The 21,005-nt window shown below is 35.4% G+C and overlaps 3 protein-coding genes across 4 annotated transcripts; all 3 read right to left on the bottom strand.

Annotated features, from left to right (window-relative positions):
* Window positions 1-5,888: 5,888 nt before the first annotated feature.
* On the bottom strand, window positions 5,889-8,703 carry LOC106776127 (pentatricopeptide repeat-containing protein At1g10270-like). The gene has a single exon (XM_014663461.2). It carries the CDS (start codon window positions 8,585-8,587, stop codon window positions 6,122-6,124), a length of 2,466 nt encoding a protein of 821 aa, XP_014518947.1. The 5' UTR covers window positions 8,588-8,703; the 3' UTR covers window positions 5,889-6,121.
* Window positions 8,704-9,247: 544 nt separating this feature from the next.
* On the bottom strand, window positions 9,248-16,003 carry LOC106775245. Of its 2 annotated transcripts, none has more exons than XM_014662338.2 (14): window positions 15,648-16,003; window positions 15,136-15,255; window positions 14,313-14,372; window positions 14,116-14,217; window positions 12,413-12,496; window positions 12,216-12,334; window positions 12,009-12,110; window positions 11,731-11,847; window positions 10,596-10,661; window positions 10,416-10,482; window positions 10,113-10,166; window positions 9,948-10,037; window positions 9,682-9,720; window positions 9,248-9,585 (listed from the first exon to the last, which is right to left on the bottom strand). In XM_014662338.2, the coding sequence occupies exons 1-14, from the start codon at window positions 15,723-15,725 to the stop codon at window positions 9,466-9,468; spliced, it is 1,218 nt and encodes a 405-aa protein (XP_014517824.1). In that variant the 5' UTR covers window positions 15,726-16,003; the 3' UTR covers window positions 9,248-9,465. The 2 variants fall into 2 exon arrangements, with proteins under 2 accessions (XP_014517824.1, XP_014517826.1); XM_014662340.2 differs by having other exon boundaries at window positions 15,702-16,000.
* A 1,856-nt stretch (window positions 16,004-17,859) lies between these two features.
* Window positions 17,860-19,611, bottom strand: LOC106775623 (mitogen-activated protein kinase kinase kinase NPK1-like). The gene has a single exon (XM_014662768.2). The coding sequence runs from the start codon at window positions 19,254-19,256 to the stop codon at window positions 18,195-18,197; it is 1,062 nt and encodes a 353-aa protein (XP_014518254.1). The 5' UTR covers window positions 19,257-19,611; the 3' UTR covers window positions 17,860-18,194.
* Window positions 19,612-21,005: the final 1,394 nt, after the last annotated feature.

The raw sequence follows: 21,005 nt of genomic DNA, 5'->3' as shown, positions 1-21,005 counted from the left end.
TTACTTTTTGACAGTTCAAAACTTTCGAAAAGAAATTCACTTCCTTTCCTCTTCGTGTGACACTTGAACACTAATGAGGGCGGGAGTGATCGCCAGTGCAAGAGGCATGGTGCAGGGGGCACATACAAGGAGCGGTTCTTGGCAGACTTCCAATGGAAGGGGCACATGGACGAATCAAATATACACCGGAATGAGAGGGATCTCGAGACTGTATAGGTATGGGACTATACAGTTGAAAGATAGCTTAAAATAATTTATTTGGTTACCTATATCACCAAAATGCATTTGCTTTTCGGTAGCCTAACCTATAAGAACTTCATGGTTAAGCGTGCTTAGCCTGGAGAAATTCTGGGATGGGTGACCTTCCGCGAAGTTTTCTCGGAAAGTATGTGAATGAGGATGTGTGGGGGCAAAGCACACTTAGTTTTCGTTTTGCATCATTGTGTTGATTTTTTGGTTTGCAAATGTATGTGATTTAGAGTTTAAGATCAAATTGATTTTTGCTCTGCGCGATTTGTGTTTTGCTTTGTGCTGTGATGTTTCTGGTAGAGGTTTGTGTGTGTGCGTAGGAGGAAGAAGATAGAGGAAGAAGACAGACCTTAACGGATGTTAACATCCTTTGACGGATAATCAGATCCGTTTAAGGGTTTAAGCTATTTTTATCCGTAAATTACATACCTCTTCGGTGCTCATGTGTCTCTTTTCGCCACCACGCCTTCAAACACTATGCTACAGACACGATCACAGGAAAAAGAAGAAGAATTCTGCCAGCAATTCTCACAATGAAAGAAAATTGTGACAGTGAAAGAAAAGAGAACACAAAGAATTCGAAAAACCAAATGAAACAGATAGAGAACAGGACGTTGGAAGAAAAAAGTTAGGTTTATATTAGAATTAAAATTAATCTATTAGATTTTACTAAAGGGTATAATAGGAATATAAATAATAAATAAAAATATAAATAAAAAAAAAGAAGGATAAAAGTGGGATGGGAGATGGAAGTCCAAACAGGTGGAGGTGTAGAGATCAACGCCCCTCATCTTTTCTTCTCAAGGCCCATTAGCCTAGCCTGCGCTTCTATGAATGTAAAATTTCTATTTTGTTTTTTATGACGTAATAATGTTTTCAAATGAGTACGTTTCATCTATTCTAAACTGCACTCGGATGATAAAAGTTAAAAAAAAGAATAGAAAAGGAAAAGAGGAAAATAAATAGACTCTCCATTTCAATCGAGTGTATTTAACATTTGAGATTTATGGAAAGAGTTTCCGAAAGATAATATGATGTTTGAAGTTAACTCCCAAAACATACAAATTTAATAAATCTAATGAAAAGAACGACACTTAAAAATATCATATAGTTCACTTTATATTACAATATTTATAATTCAATAATATTTTATTATTTATTATTATCTTGCTATGATTTCATAATTCAATGTATTTTTTCCTTAAGAATGACAAATTAAATTATAAAAAAAAAATTATAAAACTCTTAAAAAAATTCTAATATGCAAATAAAGAAAACAAAAGAAAAAATTTCATTAATTGTTTAAATATTTCAAAGTGTCCCAGAATCAAAATATATAAACATAAGATAGACAATATTAAAAGTTATTGTCAAATTGTAATACAATTCTATATTTTCACTATTTTTCTCTAGACAATTGAGAACTTCATTTTAAGATGAAATATTGATATAATTGTCTCAAGCTTGTTAAGAGATACTCATTCTAATAATAAAATTCATGAAGATTGTGCCTTAACCACATTGTATCTAACTACAATGATTTTTGCAGTATGCTCATATGAGAAGATCGTCCTTAAATGTATCCTCTAACTTCCACTTGTTCACCTAAAAATTTCATCAGGACATCATCAAAAGTGTGTAACTAGTCTCGAGGAATCTAGATCCTACAAAGGCATCCCAAAACATCACATTTGCCAAAGTTCTTTGGTCAATTAGAACTTGGTGCATGTTTCGCTTTAAGAATTGTTATGGGATCACCTTTATGTTGTATGATCCATTTTCTCCATGTCACATCGGGTGTTGACATTGTCTAGTCTACTTTCTGTACATACATGACATTCATGACACAACGCTTTTTAGTCAACCTTATTGTCACTCCGCTTGCAAAACCTTCTACAATAGTGTTGAAATCTCCTAAAACGGGAATTTCATGGTCATCATTTGTTTTCTTCACAACATCTTCATTCTTCTTTTTCTCTTTTAAATATTTTTCCAATAACCTTTTATACGTTAATCTACCAAGTTAATTTGTTAATGAGTAATAACTTTCAGTATTACGTTTTTATGTATGATGAAAATCACACTAGGTTATTGTTTTTCTACCTATTACTTTAGAGGTCAACATTGAAAAACTCAAATGCTTAGAGACCTCCTCATCATTTAGCATGTCCATACATGAAGAGGTAAAGCTCGAATGGTTTGGTCTTTATCTTTTGTCCTTTTCCCTTCTCAAAATCTTTATATGGAACATCTTTGTTATCCACTCGCTTTGGTAAGATGCTCTCCTTTTGAATTTTTGTCCCTTTATTACTTTGTAATTCGGCTAATGTATGTTTTTCTTCCGCTTATTTCTGTCATATTGTCTTATCGATTTCAATGAGTATAGATGCTCAGCTACGCACTTCTAGTAAGGATTAGATTGGTAACTTGAGGAGAGACTCACAAAATGAGTTAGCCCTTAACCCTTTAACAAATGTTCTTACCAACATTCCTTCATTTGGATATAGTAGCCTCATGCTTATGTCGCAAAAGCGACCGAGATATTTTTTTAACGATTCATCCATCTGTTGCTTTATATCGAACATATTAGCCATCTCAAGGGATTTTGCTCTAGTTGTCGCGAATCACTCGAAAAATATTTTGTGAAAACATGGAAAATGAAGTAATAATGGTGTCAGGCATGGTACTAAACTATTCCAATGCGGTGGAAACCAATGTTCCAACAAACATCTTGCATTAGATGGCCTCAATGTCCTATATAATAAGCATTTATGTCTTTAAAGCCTTCAAATGAACCTCGGGATCAAAATCTCCCAAAAATGGAGGGACCTTCAAAACTAGGAAGTTAAGGGGTAACTGCTTGTCCACGATCTTCGTTGAGAATGGGTGACATTCTTCCATTCCATGATGGCGCCAATGGGAAGTCTCCATGTCATCTTAGATTTACATTATCACACATCCACTACTACAATTATTCATTGTTTTTTTGTAATTGTTCTTGTAGACATAGAGCTTTTTTTTCTAGATGATAGCATAACTCATTGGTTTCCCTTATCGATCGCTTGCATTCCTCCTTGGCTTCTCACTGCAATTGTTCGCACTCCTTCTCAACTTGATGTTGCAATTGTTTGTGTCCCTCTTTGGACTTCTTGTTGTAGTATCACTCGCTTAGCCCTGCTCAAGTCTGAACATCATCATATCGCCTCATTCTCTCGTCTCAACTCTTTAATACTTTGCATGACTTGTTGTATTGATGGTTGTTTGTCCCCGTCATTGCTCATGGCATTCCCAATGACCATAGATGCTTTATTGATTGTAGTTTGGGATCAAGTTCTACTATAACTCCACGGTAGATGCCAATAAAAAAAAACTAAGTGTTTTTTTATCGAAGACAAACACATAGAATTCTCTTGACCTAAAGTAAAATATAAAGCACTCGTACTAAAATAGTTTTATCCCTTGATTCTAGGAATAAGACTTTTATTTATAGATGAAATAATTACAAATTGTTTTTATTCTCTAGAAAATAGGAAAATATTTCAATTACTAAGATAAAAATTGAACAAAAATTATAGAAATAATAACAAAATACAAAGATACAAACAAAGTATTTAGCAAATACTACAAAGATAACTAAAATTTTAAATAATAACTAAAATACTCGCTAAATTGAATTTTGATCCTGCTCGATCCATAACGAACTCAATTCAAAGTCCAGAAGATTAGTTCGACCTATGACAAATCTTTATTTAAAACTTATTGTTTTGATAAAACTTTCTTAACTACAATAATTTCGCACCGATTCGATCTAAACCTAAATGCGAAGAGGTCAGTCAGTCATCTTTAGATGGTATAATAATTATCAGTCACCTCTTGACAATACAATAATTATTTTATTAGTAAGAGTATTATAACACATCTTTACATTCATTTGATACAGAATAAGGATAAAATAGTCATAAAAATATAAAATATTATATTTAAAGAAAAAAATAAAAAGTAAAAAATGATAGTGTCAAATGAATGTAAAAAATTTAAGTGTGAAAATATATTTTTCTTATGTTATGTTTTGGACTTTATGTGTCTTAAGTTGAAGGTTGAAGACAATTTCTCCTGCACTTCCATAGTTTTAACCCGTACTTCCCGTAGGCTTGAAAATTTTATTTTATCCTCTAGTTTATTATTTTTATTAAGTTCAGAAATCAATAATTTGGAGACATTCCAGAATATAAATTCGTATTTTGGATTCTATATTTCGAAATATACACTAAAAAATACATTCCATAACGTTGGATATGAAATACAAAATTCATATTCTGGAATGCACATTAGTGAGAACAGACAAAAAAACCAATTTTTTTAATCGGCACAGCGGGGCAACGAACGAATTTATTGACCGTGGTAAGGTATTCATTCTAAAACAAACCGAAGAAGGAGTGAAAGAGAAGGTGCAATAGATTGGTGTGGGAAGAAGATGAAATGAAGAAAATAAAGACAAATAGGTCATTTCACTCCATGGGAGTGCAGCTTGAAATGGATGCAGATGTAGGAAGAAGCTACCCATTTATGGATCAAACAAATCTTGGGAAAAAGACACCAGGAAAATGACAACACTTTCACTTTCTCAAGTACAACATAAAACTTTCACTTTCACCTTCATTCCAATATTAGATAACAAGAATCATCATCATCACTACATAGGAGAACAATGACACTTAATTGTTGTAAATAATAATGAAAACAAATCTAACATGTTTCCAACTAAAAGTCACCCATTTATTTTTTACTTCAATTGCAATATTATTTTAAATAAACCACAAAATCTCATACTTCTTTACGAAACCTTTATATTCTTAATGCGTAAAGAGAAGTAAATAAAATGATCGATGAAGATAACAATGGTCATTCACGACAAGAACTCAATAGAAAATATAAAAATTTTGAATACTCAATAACAAAATTTTTAAAAACTTAATTAAAAATATCAAAATTTTCAAAAGATTTGAAATTAATTAAACAGAAGAATAAAATGACAAAAATAATACTCTAACAAAAAAAATCCAGCTGATGAAGTAATATTCATTCTAACTTTCTGAAAATTATGTCGCTTCATATGCATACCCCCGCGCATATGTGCAATATGCATTTAATGATACATTTGCATACCATCTGTATCAGAGCTACTACATATACAATAAATTTTAGAGCCTTACAAATTTGCAGTACTCCAGTGAGAAATGAACCTTTTATCTACAATAATGGATTCAATTCAACTTTGTCTACATATAGAAAAACAAGGTCTAATGAACCAATAACAAATGGTGGTCTCAACTGAACAGCATTTTTTATGAGCTTGCTTACAAAATTGCAATTGTTTGTTTCTACTGAAGGAGTCACTGATTGAAGCAATGTGAGAGCAACCGAGAGGCCACGGTCCTTTATAATTTCACTTTGTTATAATCGATTTCTAATTCTGATGAAATATCGATAAGATGCTGATCACTTTAAAACTTTTGCATTCAATATCTCAACAAGATGTGTTATCATAAGGAAATTCAAATTCTCCTAAAAGAATACACACTATCTTTCTCCAAATACAGCTTAAGCTTAAAGCTAATATCTAGTACATAGTCTAAATATAACTCTTGAGGCAAAAAACTTGAAATTTCTCTGGTTAAATGGGGAAGAATATCAATGGCAGTACAAAAAATATAGATATCAAGGCGTGACATTAAAGGTTGATTTATAAGAATAAATTAAAAATGACATGTCATACAAGACAGGATTACATGTGACATAAATTCTTGTATCATCGTTCTATAAACTCATAAATATAGTGATACCGAAGAGCAGAAACCGGTGTCACAGAGGATTAAGCTGCTACCTGTTCAGGGACTTCTGATTGCTGTTGATGTGATTCCTCAAAGTGAGAACCTACTCCTGAAGAAGGGTGATACGGTCCAGTCAGGTGAGAAGATGGTCCTGGGGCTGTACGATAAGGCGGTGAAATTTTAGGTGAGGCCCCATATGAAGGAACATATGACCCTGATACTGGGGGAGCTGGTCCAGCTGGTGGATGGTGTTGTCCAACCATTGGAGGGGGAACTCCAGACGGTGGATATCGTGGTTCTGACATTTGTTGGAGCCCACGTGGTGTTGCATAAGGCTGATATCCTGCCATTTGAGGTGAAGGTCCAGATGGTGTATAATGCTGGGCCGTCATTTGCGGGGCTGCCCTGTTCGTTTGAGAAGAAAGTTCGGATGTAGAGGGGTGGTGAGATTGTCCTAGCATATGAGGTGAAGGTCCAGGTGCTGTAGTGTGAGGCCCAGTCATTGGAGGAGAAAAATTCCATGAAGGTTGATGCATAGGCGGGCGTTCGTGTCCGGACACTTGATTTGGAGCCACATAAGATGAGTTATGTGGTGCTCCGGCCATTTGAGAACGTGGCAATTGAAACCCAGAAGGTGGATAATGTGCTCCAGTCATTTGAGGAGAAGGAGGTGTTGGACTCTGTGCCGCCCTTTGTGTTGGAAACCCAGAAGGGTTAAGTGTAGCTCCTGACATCTGAAAAGGTGGTGGCGGGTGCAGTTGAGCTGCCATTTGTGCAGAATGCGGGTTATGTGGCGCCCCTGCCATTTCCGAGGGCAACCTGACCGGTGGTGCACGGTAAGCAGGTCTTGGAGGGGATGGACGAGGAGTGTATGCAAATCTGTTGACATCTAGTAGCCTTTCAATCTCGTCACCTCTCCCGGCTTCCTTAAAAACCTCAGTAACACATTCCCGCAAGGCAGAAGTAACCCCAACACCATACCTCATAACCTCATCCAGCAGCTCTACGCTTTTGTCCAATAACCCATGGGCACAAAGTCCCTTGATTACGACCTCATAGCAAGTGGGGTCTGGTTTGGGATCTTTCTCTCCTAATTTACTTAAAATTTGAGCACATTCACTAGCCTTACCATTCTTAATCAATTTATCAAACACCATGTTACCAAAAGCAGCAACTACCCTAAGACCAGCATCCGCCATTCTGTTGAACACCCTGAGAGCATCATCGATCCTCTCCATTCTCAAGTAGGCTTCAATCAAAGTTCTGTGAGTAGGAACATCGGGGCTTAAAGACTTCGAGCACAGTTCTTCAAACAGGGTCTCAGCTTGCGAAAGCATCCCATTCTCACAAAACCTAGCAATGATATTATTGTAGCCAGCAACGTCCATGGCAAAGGGCTTAGAATTAGGTTTAGTACCAACCTTCTTAAAAGTTGCAAGGGCCTCCTCAAAGCTTCCGAGCTTAAAACACTCATTGACCATAATATTGAAGGTATCAGAGTTAACAGCTTGGAAATTGGGAGGGGTGTGATTGTCGAGCATATGATCAAACAAGGCCCAAGCCTCGGTTTTCCTGGCATGCTTGAGCAAACACTCCAACAAAACATTGCAAGTGGCAGGGGTCATCCTAAACTGGCGCTCTAACAAGGACCTGTAGGACTCCATGGCTTCCTTATCCCTACCTTTTTTGAAGAACCATTCCATGAAAGTGGAGTTCACAACCCCGTCATACACCAGGCAGCGCTCCTTAAGCTCGTCGAAGAGCTCATTGGCCTTCTCCAAATTCTCCAGTTCGAGAAAACCTGAAATGAGGTTGTTGTAGACGAGGGAATCCGCGCCGTGGCCCTTAGTGAGCATCTCGCGCAAGAGGTCGACGGCTTCGGAAATTCGACCGGCTTGGATCAATCCTTTGGTGAGATGGCGATAGGTGACGGGGGAGGGACTAAAGGGAGCGTTGGCGAGGACGTGGCGATAGACTTCAAGGGCCACGTCGACACGACCCTCATCGCAGTGGGTGTTGATCACGTTGTTGTAAGAGACGATGTTGGGGACGATATTGAATTGGTTGAAGAAGAAGTGGAAGAGGGCAATAGCCTCCTCGTACCGCTTCGACCGGTACATGGCAGCGATGATGGCGTTACAGGTGAAAACGGTGGGCCGTGTCACAGAGAACACCGCGTGCCGGGCGATGGCGGAAGCCGCCTCGAGGTCGCCTGCTCGGATGAGGGACTGCACGCGGTTGTGGAGGCTCAACCGGGGGCCCACAAGCGCTGAAGTGGAGTCCGGGAGGCGAGGAGCGTTAGGGTCACGCGGAGGGCCCTGCTGCGGCGGAGGACGAATAGCATTCAGGGGAGGCTCGATGCGCAGACGCCGCTTCCGTCGGCGGCGCTCGGCCGCAGCTTCTTCGGCGGAGGAAAAGGCGTAGGAACGGGTCTGGGTGAGAGAGAAGATGGGCCGGGAGGCGGCGATGGAGGACAGGCGACGTAGGAGCAGGCGGTTAAGCGACATCTTGATATGGTAATGGGATGCGAACTGAATCTCTGCGCAGTGTTTCTTTCACTCCTCCCACACCAACAACGCTATGATAAACCCTAACTAACCCTTTTACATTTGGAGACGCTTTCTCTTTCTCGTTCTCCTTTTTTTTTTTTTTAACTTTCACCACTTTTTTCAGTAATATTTTATTTTGATGATTGCTATAATTATTATGACACAATTATTTCTATTATTCATTAATAAAATCATTAATATTGTTATTTATATAATAATGAAGGTTATTATACATAAGTTCAATATATGTTGTTAATTTTTATATATTTATTACATCTGGAGTATATAATTATTTTTATTATATATATATATATATTATAACATTTACTTTTCATATATTACTTGGATTTATAAATCTCTTTAACAAAAAGCTTTCCTTTCTTTGGACAAGGGCCTAAACAACAAATATGTTGCTTAAAAGTTAATCTGGCCAAATTAACACTTCTACTGGGACTCTCTTTTAGCAAATTCTACCTCAAATTTTTAAGTGTTGTCTAGCTAACTTCTCCAATGTATATTGTTTTAACGCATCCAAGTTATAGCACCAGTTCTCAAAGGCACAAAAAAACATACATTTAGGAAAAAGCTCACAACTTGATGCATTCCTAGAAAAAGACAGTCCAAAATGTAACTTTTACATTCTGAATCACCCTTTCCAGAATAAAAAGGGCTATAATTCATTTTTTACATTGACCATCCTTGAAAAAGAATAAAATAAACTATGCAATATGAACACCTGTATACCTGAGACTAGAAACAAAAATCGGATGCAAAATGTGACGTGTGAATTTCAAACGTGACTATGAACATGGACACTGGACTTGGCATTCAATCAGTTAATGGTTTGTCAGGTTTGCCTGTTGTTGATATGGATCAATCCAACATTTGTCTTTCTTTGCTGCATCTCTCCATCTTTTACCGAAAACCTGCATTTCAATGTATGATTGCATCCTAACCTGCATGTAGCATGTTGCTTTGTCAAATAAGGGCAGTAAATGGAGCTAAAGGTCCATAAAGTCTTCATTATTCTTTTGTGCAACTATGTTACTTACATTGGCTCTAGCATTACCTCCAGGGGAGTCTGACGATGCCTGCAATCCAAAGGACAAAGACCCTTATTAATCATTAGACTGCCAGTAAAATCTAAGCACAGATAGACCTGGTTTTAATATGTTGTCAACTTGAACTAAAAGTAGTCAAGCATACAAATCTTTAACAAGGCCAAATTCATATAGAATCTGCTTAAATTCAGACAAGATAGAAAACTGTGCGACTCTTATCATCAAGTTACAGTACGTGTAGAAATGAAATCACTTGCCTCATTGCCATTTGGGCCACCAAGAGTAGGCAGGCCCAGATGAACTATGTACTCAGAATCAACAACACCAACATTTTTCATTCGATCACCCTGAAATATGGCTGAGAGATGAATAAAAAGGATTTGGAATGAAATGAATATGCTGATCTGGAGCAAGCAAGTTACCTGTGCACAATAGCCAAGCTGCCTATCCAGGCCCCAGGCATGGATTAAGTCATTCTGTAGATAGAAAGACGATTGCATGAATATGAATATATGATAGTAAAAAAACCAATCTAAATTCAAAAATTAAAAAACAGTTCTAGCATGTTATATAATGTTCTCAGACAGAAAAAATTCTACAGAATTTTAAAAGTTAATTAAAAAATCTGTGCTATCATATCATATAATGTTCCCAAGCATAAAAAGTTCTTTGCGGTCTTCGCAATAAGATCAAGTACCAAATTTACTTAGTTTTAGTATCCATACCTGGATTAAATGCCATACACATTGCCAAGACTTCTTCGAAAATACTGGTGCCATCATTTCCACCCAACTGCAAAACAAATTCTTTCCATATTTAATCATGAATCCAATTTAATGGCAAGAATGAGCAGTGAGTTAACTGAAAAGAAACCAGTACAAGACACACAGTGTGCAACTGTTTACCCAATGCAAGGAGGAGCCATGCTACTATCATCACACCTTCCACTGCCTTTTAGTTTATAATACCTTCTGCATAGTCATAACAGCAAAAATAATATTAGCAATTTTTTGAAAAAAAAAAAATCCCAGTAAAAAATCCCCTATAGCATGTTCGCATGGGAATGCAACCTCAGAACATCAGATAATGGAATTTACGAGACAAGCCACTGCAGATGTGTATTCAATTAAATGTAGACAATTTTAGCATTCCTTCATCGCCTACAAATAATAGGGGTAAATTTGGTCCAGTATGCTTTCCAGACTACCACACTTTACATAGAGATGTAATGTGTGCATGAGGCACATATATTGTGAAATATAACCTACAGAATGACTAAGAACTGTGCAATATTCTAGCTCATTAATACAGAATCATGTTGGTTACTCTAAAAAATTGGACTTAGAATCTAATAATTCCCACAAAACCTGTAAGGTGATAATTAATCATGCCTTATAAGGACTACACTATTTATATCTTTAATTAATATGGAATTTTAATTTGCTAAGAGCCTGGTGGTTCCCACACTACGACACTCCACCCAGCTTTGCTGATGAATCTCTTCAAAGGTAACATTTAAGACAGTTTTTCAACAGTTATGTTCTAATAACTGTAGGCACATACTCAATCAAGGCTTTGTTAGAGTAAGCAACTCCATATTAAATTATATAAATTTTTATTACATGAGAACTTATTCACAAACTCAACTATGAAATTTACTTAAATAAGCTTTAAAATTTTTACTGTGACAAGTTTTTTTTTTTATGTATTCAATTGAAATAAAATGAAAGAGCTTACAGGAAGGTCATATGTCCAACGTAGTTCTTTGAAAGGTCCCCTATATTAGGACCACTCTGTTCATATACATTGGTAACATTAATAGCAAGAGTCTATTAGGGCACATTTTTCCATAGTACACTTTATGGAGACGCTGTGTCTCTTAGTATGCACATATTTTTTAAATGAAACCCCCAAAAGGACAGGGAACTATACAATATTTAAGATCGTTAATAGAGTGTCATATTGGCTGTAATTTTAATAAAGGTGCGAATTTACCAGTGGAACATGTTTATTGCAAAAGCTTAGAAAAACAAGGTCAACCTGTGCAGTTTTGATCCCGCTTTATGGACTGTCAATGGATGATGAACCTCAGATTTGGTAGGATCCAGAGCCGGCTGAGATATCTCAAGACCCTCTTCTTTAACAATAGATAAATACCTGTCAAATAATCAGCAAGTCCTATAAGAGGCATATAATAATCACCAGAGATATAAAAAAAATTACTATTTCTCATCTAGTATAGTCAAGTAAGACCTCTAAATTTAGTATCATCCTACTTTCTCGGGGAAATTTTACAAAATGAAGAAAAAAACACTTACCTTTTTGGATCAAAATTATCAACAAGAAGGTCCTCGTCCCAAAGAAATATGTAGTTGTATTCGGCAATTATGTCTGGATGCAAAAACCGTTTCGCAAACCACCTATGCCATGATATAGCATTATATTACTCAATCTTTACCCAAGAACTTAATCTTCAGAAAAGATTATTACACCTAGAGGAAAAAATTTGCCTGAGCCTTTTATACCATTTTGTTTGATTTATAGCAGATAGATGTATGACATGGTTACTCCAAGCCAAACTCTTCCATCCATCCACAAAACCATCATAGTGAAAAAGCATCACAACAAAATCACTTGACAAGAACTGCCACCAGCAATATGAGTCAGAAGATAGAATGAGTTTTAGATCAAAGAAAAATTGCACACGTGAAGGAATAATAACCTTTTCAACAATATTGTTGACAATATCTTTCTGCTTAAGTCCTACTGCCATAGCCAACAAATTCAATGGGCGCTTTAAAATTGTCTACAAAAAAGAGAGTGATGCATAAAAAGAAAATTAATAAGGTAGATACCATCAACCTATAAGATAGCAGGATTTTGACTAAAATATAGTGATAGATCAGATCAGAAATAGGTAGAGTAACAAATATTTATTATAGAAACCACTCTGATCGGTATCAGTGGCAGCTAAACAAGAGATCCAAAATGATGCAATGGGGACTATCTCCCTCTTTAACTCCCAGGTAGTTCATTCTCTCCCTTCAATGTCCAACTTCTTGCTTGCAACTTTTACTAGACTCTGACCATTACCCCTTATCCCTTTAGTCACTGAATATAAGTAGTTATTCTATTGTTAACAGAACTGAGTCCTAATCCCCTAGTAACCCTCTTATTTGCCTAAGCTGGTCTCTTTCAATCAGTGGGTCGTTACAAAAACTTATTTACATAAAGAGAGTCAAATGCTTAATGTAGCAGATCACAAGAGAGGCAACCAAAGCATTCAAGAGAGAAACTTAACTTGTGTGCCAATAAGAAAGGGGATAGAGCCAAAAGGGATGCAGGAAATAAGTAGTGGACAGTGACAAAGAGTAAAGAGTCTATTGAATACCCTGTTTTATATTTTTTGTTTCAGATTTTATTGTTCATTGTAATTCTATTCATTGAAACTCATACATAAATTGTTTTCGGAAGGATAAACAGTAGATTCCCCATATATAAGCGAGATCTGTCCCAGATTCTAAAGTAAAATATTTGGTAAAGTATTTTGTTCCTTTGACTTTTAATCCTATGCATGAACATTTCCTAAGAGCAATAAAAAACTACTCTGACTTATGGAGCAAGCTATTGATATGCATAATTTGCAAGTCATCATTTCTTTCAGTTAGCTCGTCATTGTGCACACTCCAATAATCCCAGAACATAAACGTGCATTTAAAAACAAATAAATAAAGGAATAAAATTACACCATTAAAAGTAGCATTCTAACATATAAAAAGCAGTCAAGAACTAAGTGGCACAAAAGCATGTGAACCTCCACCTTCATATAAAAATCAGTGTGTTGAGAGTCGTGCTAATTTTGGAATTGATAATAGACTGGATTTTAAGTGGTTTAATGTTCAACCTTCTATCATCAATTAGACTTTTTCTGTAATAGGTATAAAGTCCCTAATTTTTGTTTTGTTTAATTCTTTTGTGGTAATGTGATTGTTTTATTTCCCAGCATGGGTTTGGTTTAGTCCCCCATGGTTTTGTATTTATTTTTCTCCTCTTTTATATGCAAATTCATACCTAACATGTGAATTAAAAAAAAAAGTATTTACTTAGTGCAAACTAGTATCAAATTTAAAAAGAAAAATATGAAGTTATTTCTTAATCATATCCCGACATGTCCATACACCAACTCTTAATATAAACAACAAAAGTCATCAGAATTAAAAATATTAATTGCACTTATCAGATAACTTGTTCAAGATCAAACTCCAGACCACCTTTAGTAGAACCAAAAATATTTCGCGAAAGGACTCTACTTACATTTGATTAGCAACATTTTATCATGTGAAGCTTAAGATTAACACTTCATGAGTCTTAGATGAATTTCTATACAATAAATGAAGGACTAGAATTAGCACACCTCACACATACATGATCTTTACCAGAGTCCCATAAGGGCCGCATTTCCAAGTTAGATGTTCTGGCAATAATTCCTTCCGGCAATGCCTCACTTCCCAAAGGCCAGCATTCTCTCTATGAAAATGGAAAAATGAAGAAAATTGAAGATAGTTCCAAGGGATAAGCTTACAAGTTATATAAAAAAGAATCTCTCCCCCCAAATAACAAACCTTGCAAGCATTTGAGTTTGAATCTGGTATTGTATGAATTAGTCCCCATCGTGCCAATCTCTGCATACATAATACCCAGAATATTTTCAAGTAAGCAAAACTAATTTTCAATTGCAGAAAATAAAAGCAAGAGTAACTAAAATTCCACTAAAAGTACAAACTGTCAGAGCCTAAAAGTTGAGTGCTACCAACACTCTATGAATGCTCTTCCCACAAGTTCCCTATTGTTAAGAAAATTTTATCAGGACCCCATTAAATAGTGAGTGGGCCCAGTTGTTTTTGATACCTACATAAAATTTAACCTATAGAAAATATTGCATAGGGGTTGTTTCTTCCATTTCTCCAGCCTAAGTTAAACTGGGAACCATTCGTCAAAGCTAAAAGAGATGCAACAGATGCGATCAAATTTATGTTGATGGTGGTGGAACTTTTAAGTCAATTCGCAACCACTTGACCTTGTTAGACAATCCAAGTTGGTGAATTTGAATATTGTTAAATCAATTGAAAGCAGCAAATACTAGCCAGAAGATACATCTTGCCAATGCTCAAATGAAAAAATACCATGCAGGATTATATTCTTCCCACCACTTTACCAAAAGTAACAGTTTTGAAGCATTATTCATAGAGAAAGCCAACTAGGTGGCTCGTATTTCAAAACCCGGATATATATCTACGGAAATATCAACTTGATAATTGTTTCTTCTTATAAGGAAGAAAAAATGGGAGCAGCAACAATACAACAAAATTCAAGCAAAATTCCTAATTTGGCAGATATTTTAACTAAAATTGAAACTTGGAGAGTTAGAAATACAATAATACATACCTGTTTGTATTCATTTGCAAAAAAAGCATTTCCAACGAAATAAGCACCAGAAATCAAAGAAACCACGATGAGGACACTCCAGAGGAACAACCTATTCTTAGGTTCTGGCAAGACGAGACCCTGGCAAAGACAAAGGTTAGAATAACAACAAGTGGGTGATGAACGCAATTCAATCAACTACTGCCGAGTTCTTAAAAAGGTTGTAATCAGATTATCCATCCTGTGTACGGCCAACAGAGCAGAGAAATCACAGAGTTTATGCAAGGGATGCAATAAAATTATGAAGTGAACATCGAAAATACAATACTGAAAATAGGGTGGGTATAAAATGTGAAACCAATAGCAGAAAAAGAAAGTAAAAAAAGGCAGCAGTAACAGAATAAAGGAATAAAAACAACTTGTCGAGGATCATAGATTCTGAGCAGAGAGGAACCCGAAAAGGTGGTTAGAAGTTGACGGATAAAGAAAGTGGGAAACATGTTTAATGAAGGAAGTGGGTGAGAGAGAAAAACCTGAGACAGCCGAAAATTAGTGAAGAAAGTGAGACGGAGAGGGAGGAAGCTTACAGTAACAGAATCGAAAGACTTCATTGTTGAACGTTGAAGTGAGTTGTGGGAGGTAGCGAAAGCAGAAAAGGGTATGAGTGTTATGTATGATTAGTTTAGTAGGTGAAAAAATGAACGATCCGGTGAAAGAAGAAAAGGGAAGAAAAAGGAGAAGAAGGAACAATTGGAAAGGAAGGAATAGGAGAAGAGAAAGTTGGTTGGAGAAAGTAAGGGAGAAAAGAAGAAGACCGAATAAAAGAGGTGGCATGCTGCAAACATATAAACAAACAAAGAATCAGTGTTCTGTAAGAAACCAACGTTGTACTTAGTCACGACATAAAACCAAAACAAATTTACCTTTATATAAATGTCATTTTTTATTTATGCTGTCTCTTGAAAATATATGTAATTTAAAATTTCATTAATATTCCAACTTGTTTTCAAGATGATAATATGAGAAGACTGGTATTTCTTGAAATGGGTAGCATAGAAAACATACTTCGACTATTAAATCAGTCAAATACATTACTAAACAATAAATATAATAATTAATAAATACAATTATTATTTATGAACTATTATTTGTATGAATATGAATTACGTGATTTAATTAATTGTTGATATCAAATTATTATAATTAATTATGAATAATACATGTCATCCTAATAAAAAAAGTACAGACCGGATACATATTAGTTTGATAAATCAACATATATTCGATTAGACTCTTCCCTGTTTAAGGATAGTTTAGTCGTTTACATTACAACACCTTTAAATTAGCTTAAATATAAAAAAAAAAAAATTGATTGGTGGAAACTTTTTAATTTAATTTTAGACAGAGAGGGGACCTAGTACTAGTATCGATAATTGAGAAGGAAGTAGCCACGTTTCAAAGATCATTTAAGAAAGCTTTATTATATTTATTAATGGCTTATCACAAATCAACTCCTTATATTAAGAAGGTTTAATGTGTAAAAAAGTTTCCTATTTTTATCAAGAATCTTAAACAGATTTCTTTCTTTTTTGGCGTCTCAGTTAAATCTTTATTTTCTTAAAATTGAATTAAATAGGGTCTTTCCCTCAAATTGAGATGAAGCCGTTAAGAAGGGTTTGTTGACCGTGTAATTTTTTATTACGTGGCATTGAAAATGTGACTGAATTGTATTTTTTTATCAGCATAACCTTTCTAATGGCGTCATCTCAATTTGACGGAAAGATCCTATTTGATACAATTTTATCAAATAAAGACTCAATTGAGATGCCGAAAAAGAAAAAGACTTATTTAAAATTCTGTACAAAAATAGAAACATATTGAGACATTAAACTTATTAAGAACTAACTTTTTTAAACGTCGTAACATGCGCACATGTACACCAATAAAAAACACACACATAAATATGAAACTACAGAGTCATTAAAAACTGTTTAAAATGTATCTTTTACAGTTGATTGTTTCTTTGTTTTTTTCTTTTCCCGTGTATAAAAAAATAACTCATTTTTTCTTTTTATTTATCTTTATCATCTTGTTTATGATGTATGACATTTATTTCTCATATTAAAAAAAGGAGTACTGAGATGAAAATATTTCACTGGTTAAATTATAAATTTATGTTGGTTGAATGTTGTATAATTGAATTTTTTAATCTAGTCTTGATTTGTATAAATAAAATATTATAAAAACATAACATAAGAATAAAGGATATAAAATAAATTTTCTTTTTCAATTCATGCCACTTCTTTTCTCTGGTTTCTTTCCTCAAGTTTTTACATTCCTCAACTACATATGTTCAGCCACGTTGAAGACTAAATAGAAACAATTTTATGTAAACTAATCACATTAAATCATGGGAATAAGATAATGTTGGTGACTTGTTGCTTTCGCCGGCACAATCAAGTAGCCATTGCTGTCAAACTGGAGAACAACAATCCATGCAGCAAAATCTCCAAAATGTTCACGCTGCCACAATCCTGATTCCTTTTGCCTTTTCAAAGCTCTGAGAACATTATGCATCGTTTCCAATTGAAGATGGTTTTCTTGTGAGACACCACACCAAAGCTGAGGAAATTATAAGTTGTAGCTGCCATCAGTTCGAGTTCTCTGGTATTCTTTGTCTGCATTCTCTTAGAGTTCTTTTAACAGGAAATTGCTTTCAGATCCCAGATACCTTCAAAATATGAATTTACATGCAAGAGGTCTGCAGTATGTTCAATTTTTGAAAAAAAATGGCATTTTTAGAAGACTAGAAGTAAGGACTGGGTTGATTAATCACAAAGAATTTTTGGTTTAATATCAAAAATGACATGCACCATGTAGGAACCTTACATTATTTATGCCATGAGAGATAGCCTTCATAAGAAATTTGTGGCTACGCAACAGTAAGCCATGGGTTACAAAAGTTATCTGAGAATGCAGAGGAAAAGCCATAGAAAGTTGAGATCCTATTCGTTTCCTACACAATGCTGTACATTTGAAATTGTCTATCTACATTAACAATTCTATATATGATCAATGTTTCAGCCTGATCTAACTGTAATCCAATTCCCCGATGAGCCCAAGGCACTCTCTTCCGCTTTACACACAGCTATTCCTTTGGAGTAATCAGTGTAAGATGCAAGTGTGTTTGTGAGAGAGAAATCATGTATATCACAAGAGTCCCTGAAATCGTGAACCTCCAAGACGCTTGCGGGAGAGGAAGCCTGTTGATGTTGTTGTTGATATTGATGTTGAGAAGGTGGTGTTGAGGTAACAAAGGGATGGGAAAGTAACTTCTGAGGCGTAGACCTCTTACGGGGATCTCTCTGCAAGCACATGCTCAAGAAATCCAAACCCTCCTTGGAGAAATGTTGTGGAAACTGAGGAATAGCATCACCATGGGCAATCCAGAGCACATCACTGACGTGATTTGAAACCTGATGAACCCAAGGGGGAGTGCCAGTAGCCATCTCAATAACTGTGCATCCCAAGGACCATATATCTGCAGACAAATCAACAGACTCGTTCCTCAGAACTTCAGGAGCCATCCACAGAGGGGTCCCACCAAATGACTTTCCCAACTCATTTGCCCTTCTGGCACATCCAAAATCTGCCAGCTTCACGTTGCCATGTGGGTCCAAAAGCACGTTCTTGCACTTGAGATCGCAGTGTACAATACCTTGAAGGTGAAGATGGTTCAGGCCGTGAAGAATTTCCCTGGTATACACACGAACCACCTCTTCATCCAATGACCCACCGAATTTGTGAGCCACGTCTGCCAAACTACCTCCTGACATATACTCCATAAAAACATTCAGCTTGCCATGTTCCTCCTCCTCTGTCCCTAAACATTGGACAATGTATGGTGAGGAATTAAATATTTTCAGGATTTTTACCTCTTCATCCAAAGCCTCACGTCCAGCCCTCGAATGTGATGATTTTACAACAAAAAGGGCACCCGTTGATTTGTTCATCGCCAAATGCACAGTGCCGAAAGATCCACATCCAACCACTTTCCCCTTCACCCATTTATTGGGTTTAGGCCACGCCCACTGGTGGACGCCACGCATACCGTCTCTTCTTCTAGTTACCGCCGCCGCCATCGCCACCTTCTTCAAGTATTATTTACACAAATTCAATCCAAAAACCTATGCACATGCACATTCCGTGGGCAGACAAAAAGTTAAACCATGCAATGCATTATTATATGTTCTTCTTCAGCCCGGGAAGCGTTGCTTCTTCTTTCTTCTTTCTTTCAAGTGATTTCAAAGTTGTTGATAAGGTAGAGCGGTTTCCGAGAAATCGGAAAACCGCCCTCTAGAGGGAACCCCTTCCTTTGGTTGCAGTGAGTGAGAATGCTCAAAAATCAAGGCTTTGGAAGAAGTTGAAGTTGCAGTTGAGGTTGTTGAATATACGACCAGGGACGCACGCCCGCACAGAGAAACCAAACCAATAAACTCTAACTTATAAAACCCACCGTTTTCGCCCGTTACCGGTTAACGGTTGGCTCTCCTTAATTTTTGCACCTATGTCTGTTTGTTCGTTTCCATATGATAATAAAAAAAATAATATTCAGTTAACAATGTATTTTGTATTAACTTGCATTCTATCTTCTTACAAAGGACACCATAATACATAAATTCATTACAAATGTACCATTCAAATGGAGATGTTCCTATTTAGCAATTTCTCAAATTAAGAAAACAAGGATGTTTGACTTTCTCCCTTCATTTATCGCCACACATGGTTCAAGATTTCCACGTGTGATGTACAGTTGGTGTTGGATTTTGTATAATTTCGCTGTTTTGACCAAATTATGAACTTATATGAAATACTAACATTCTAAAAAGTCTTATAATGTTACTTCTAAAAATTATTTGAAATTGTTTTTTTTTTCAGAAAATATATTTAAGTACAATATATCACTTTATTTTAATTAAACGATAAATATATCACAAAAAACAGTAGGTGCAAACATGAAGATTTTGAACTTTACAATCTACTGTATTTTTAATCCATTAAAATCAGTTAAAATGTAGATGAATAAGAAAAAGGTTGCTACTTTTTATTTTTATTGGAATATTGTTTTCAAATATATTATAGTGTTAGGGGGTGTTTTAGGGTGGAGGGAGTTTGGGAGGGTGATTTGTTATGAACACGGGAGGTTGACAATTTAATTAATTAAATAAAAATGTTTTGATAAAATCTTTCAACAAAATTATTTTAAAATCACAAAAATCACGTTTATGTGTTATTATCGTATTTGCAACCTATAATATGATAAATCCATTGTTATTTTATGTTTGAGTATTGTATAGTATGATATTTGGGATGATCGATTACAAATAATAGTCGATCGGCTAGAGATAAAATAATAAAAAATATCTAATTAAAGATATTGATAAAGTTATTTATGAGCAACCAAGTAAATTTATTCCAGATAATTCTGTTTATATTTTATTAGATTTGTGTTGACCTATAAATAAAGGGCTAAGGCTAAAAGTCAATTACACTGACACCCTATTCAAGATCTATTTATTTCTCACTAATATTCAGAAACACTCAATTAAGAAGCGAGGTTCTTTCATCACACGCCTAATTTGAGTGTCGGAGTGTGTCATTGTAGATACCTCCCCAACAATAAAAACCGAAAAAAAGCAATCAAGCATTCACTATATTAGTCTCTCAATCCCACAAAATATATACCTAAAGAAGTATCATATTATACAATTGAAAACTATACAAGAAAATATTTTAATAAAGTTAGAATAATTGCATTTAATCAAAATTTAACGAAATGTACCATATATTTAATACGAAACCTATGAGAGTATCTTGATATTGAAAAAGAA

This window comes from Vigna radiata, chromosome 10, assembly GCF_000741045.1.
Source record: "Vigna radiata var. radiata cultivar VC1973A chromosome 10, Vradiata_ver6, whole genome shotgun sequence".
NCBI lineage: Eukaryota > Viridiplantae > Streptophyta > Magnoliopsida > Fabales > Fabaceae > Vigna > Vigna radiata.
The sequence above is the reverse complement of the archived record's forward strand: the minus strand, read 5'-3'. Positions and strand labels throughout refer to the sequence as shown.